The following is a 2,497-nucleotide window of genomic DNA, read 5'->3' as shown; positions in this document are numbered from 1 at the left end:
CTGACCTTTCGTGTGGTGCTTCCCCCATGCACATACTCTCTGTACCCAGCATGGGCTCCAGAGCTGTATCCTCTACCTGAAAGTGGTCCTCTCCCTTCTCAGACTCTGCCACTCTGAGCTGGCCTGTGCATGCACTTTCCTCAGTATGTCCAGGGTCTGAAAACCTGTACCACGTCTTCTTCTCATGGGCCATCCTCCTCACTCATCTTCCTTGGGCATTAACGTCTTGCAGTGGGCTGGCCCACACTACCCCTAGCATATCGTAGCCCCTAGGCTACCCCTAGCCTTTTTTTTTTTTTTTTTGTTAATAAAGTAGAATAACATTTATTTATTTCTTAAAATGTTTATTATACATGCTGTGCTCATGGAAAATCAAGGCCTCTGAAGGGACTCAAGTTGGATGTAAAGTGTGTCCAGCCGAGCCGGCTACTTCATGCTCAGTGTCACACTGACGCTTTCTTCCCCTTATAGGTGGCCATCATTTTCTTGATTTCAGCAATAGCTTTGCCTGGATTTAGCCCCTTGGGGCAGGTCCTTGTGCAGTTCATGATGGTGTGGCAGCGGTACAGAGAGAACGGGTCCTGCAGCTTGGCCAGGCGCTCCTCAGTGAAGTCGTCTCTGGAGTCGATCATCCAGCGGTAGGCCTGCATGAGAACCGCAGGCCCCAGGTATTTGTCTCCATTCCACCAGTAGCTAGGGCAGCTGGTGCTGCAGCAAGCACAGAGGATACACTCGTACAGCCCATCCAGTTTCTCACGGTCTTCTATGGACTGCAGATACTGCTGCTTGCCCTCCTGGGATTCATCCTTCTTCTTCAAATAAGAAGACATGCCTTCTGCTCAGGCATTGACACCCCACGCAGGGTGGTAGCTCTGGGTGGGCATCTTTGTCCTGCTTGGATTGTGATTCCTGAGGCCAGACTGCCCCTCATCTCCCATGGGGATGCATCCCCTACTCTGCTCATATGTTGACATCATACAGCCTACTGTCTCCCGCAAAGAATGGCTTTTTCTTTCCACCTACACTCAAGTGTCCTATGCAGGTTACCATGGGATGCCCTTCTCACCCTACTCAGGCTCTGACACTTTCACTTATGTCTTCTTCAGCTGATGGGTTCTCATACCCTATGTTGGGCTACCCCTTGTGTGGATGTCTTCCCCTCTCTGCTCAGGCTCCCACATGTGAACCAGGCAGCCTTGCTAGACCATTCAGGCTGTAACACACAACTCTAGGTCATGGTAACTTCTATTCCTCATCCTCACTCACTTGAAAGCTTGCTTTGCTCAGTCCACCTAATGGCTTTACAACTGAGTTGCCCAGGAAGGGAAAGGAAGAGGAAGAGGAAGAGAGAAAGCTAAAAGATTTCTTATTTAGAAGAATTTAGTTAGTAGCCTATATATAAAACTAACCACATTTTTCCAGTACAGGATTTATTCATCCCTCCATTCAGTACTCTTTCATTTCCAATAGATCTGAAAAATGTACTAATTTTAGAACTCTGGAAAACTCAATGTGAGTAAGATCTTGGTGGGAAGAATTGGAGTCTTTCTTAAATTCAACACTTTCTGTCTTTTAATGTCTGGACACACACAGGAGATATTCTCTTTTGGTATCAGGGAAGGTGTTAACTTAGACATATGCATATTTCTAAGCAAACTGACTCTGAAATCCCACAGAAAGTCCCTATGCTATCAACAGTTCAACTGTTCATGCCAAGAACACAGCTAAACTAAGATGTGCTTCTGCCTTCTTGCATTTTAGGCCAAAAGCAATTAGAGTTGAGAGAATCTTGGGCTCAGAAAATTAGGAACCTGCTCATGTTGACACACATTTGCAATGTTGATGCTTTCAGTCCAGCATAGATTTTCTATTTAAGCCCATTATGTAATCCTTTTCTACTGAATTGAAAAAAAAATCTGAACGTAGACTAAAAAAGACCTTGATGTGTGAAAGCAATCATTAAGATCTACATTAAAACAAAGCATGTAAGAGGTCCAATTTAACAGTTTAAGATGTGTTTCCCAAGCTAAACCAACTGCCAGGGGCCTTTTAACATTTTTCTACTTTCTCTATTCCTTCTTTCCTTCTTCCTCTCCTCTCCTCTTTTCCCTATCCTCCATCCCCACTGCCTTCTCCCTCTCCCTGCTCACCTCTCTCTTTCTCTCTCTCTCTCAGAATACACTGTAATTCTTGAATATCATATTACCATCTTTCACAAACTTGGGAGAATTCTCAGCTAGTATTATTTTAAACATTTTCTTTCTCCTTTTCTCTCTGTTCTCACATGCTGGAACTCCACTTCAGCTTATGTTTGGCATTCCTATTTCAACTTAACGTCTCTTAAATTCACATGCATTTTCCATATTCCTTTCTTGTCTGTCTGTGCTTCATTCCTGGTCATTTTTAAATATATATATTTTCCAAGTCATTGTTTATTTTTTCAGAAATACGTGCCTAATATAAGTCTAAATGTCTAATATGATGTTTATTTCATCTA

The 2,497-nt window shown here is 43.5% G+C and overlaps 1 protein-coding gene across 1 annotated transcript; it reads right to left on the bottom strand.

Annotated features, from left to right (window-relative positions):
* Positions 1-327: 327 nt before the first annotated feature.
* On the bottom strand, positions 328-830 carry LOC121487293 (succinate dehydrogenase [ubiquinone] iron-sulfur subunit, mitochondrial-like). Its single transcript, XM_041748847.1, has one exon. It carries the CDS (start codon positions 828-830, stop codon positions 444-446), a length of 387 nt encoding a protein of 128 aa, XP_041604781.1. The 3' UTR covers positions 328-443.
* Positions 831-2,497: the final 1,667 nt, after the last annotated feature.

This window comes from Vulpes lagopus, chromosome 1 (genome assembly GCF_018345385.1).
Source record: "Vulpes lagopus strain Blue_001 chromosome 1, ASM1834538v1, whole genome shotgun sequence".
In the NCBI taxonomy this organism is placed as follows: domain Eukaryota; kingdom Metazoa; phylum Chordata; class Mammalia; order Carnivora; family Canidae; genus Vulpes; species Vulpes lagopus.
The sequence above is the reverse complement of the archived record's forward strand: the minus strand, read 5'-3'. Positions and strand labels throughout refer to the sequence as shown.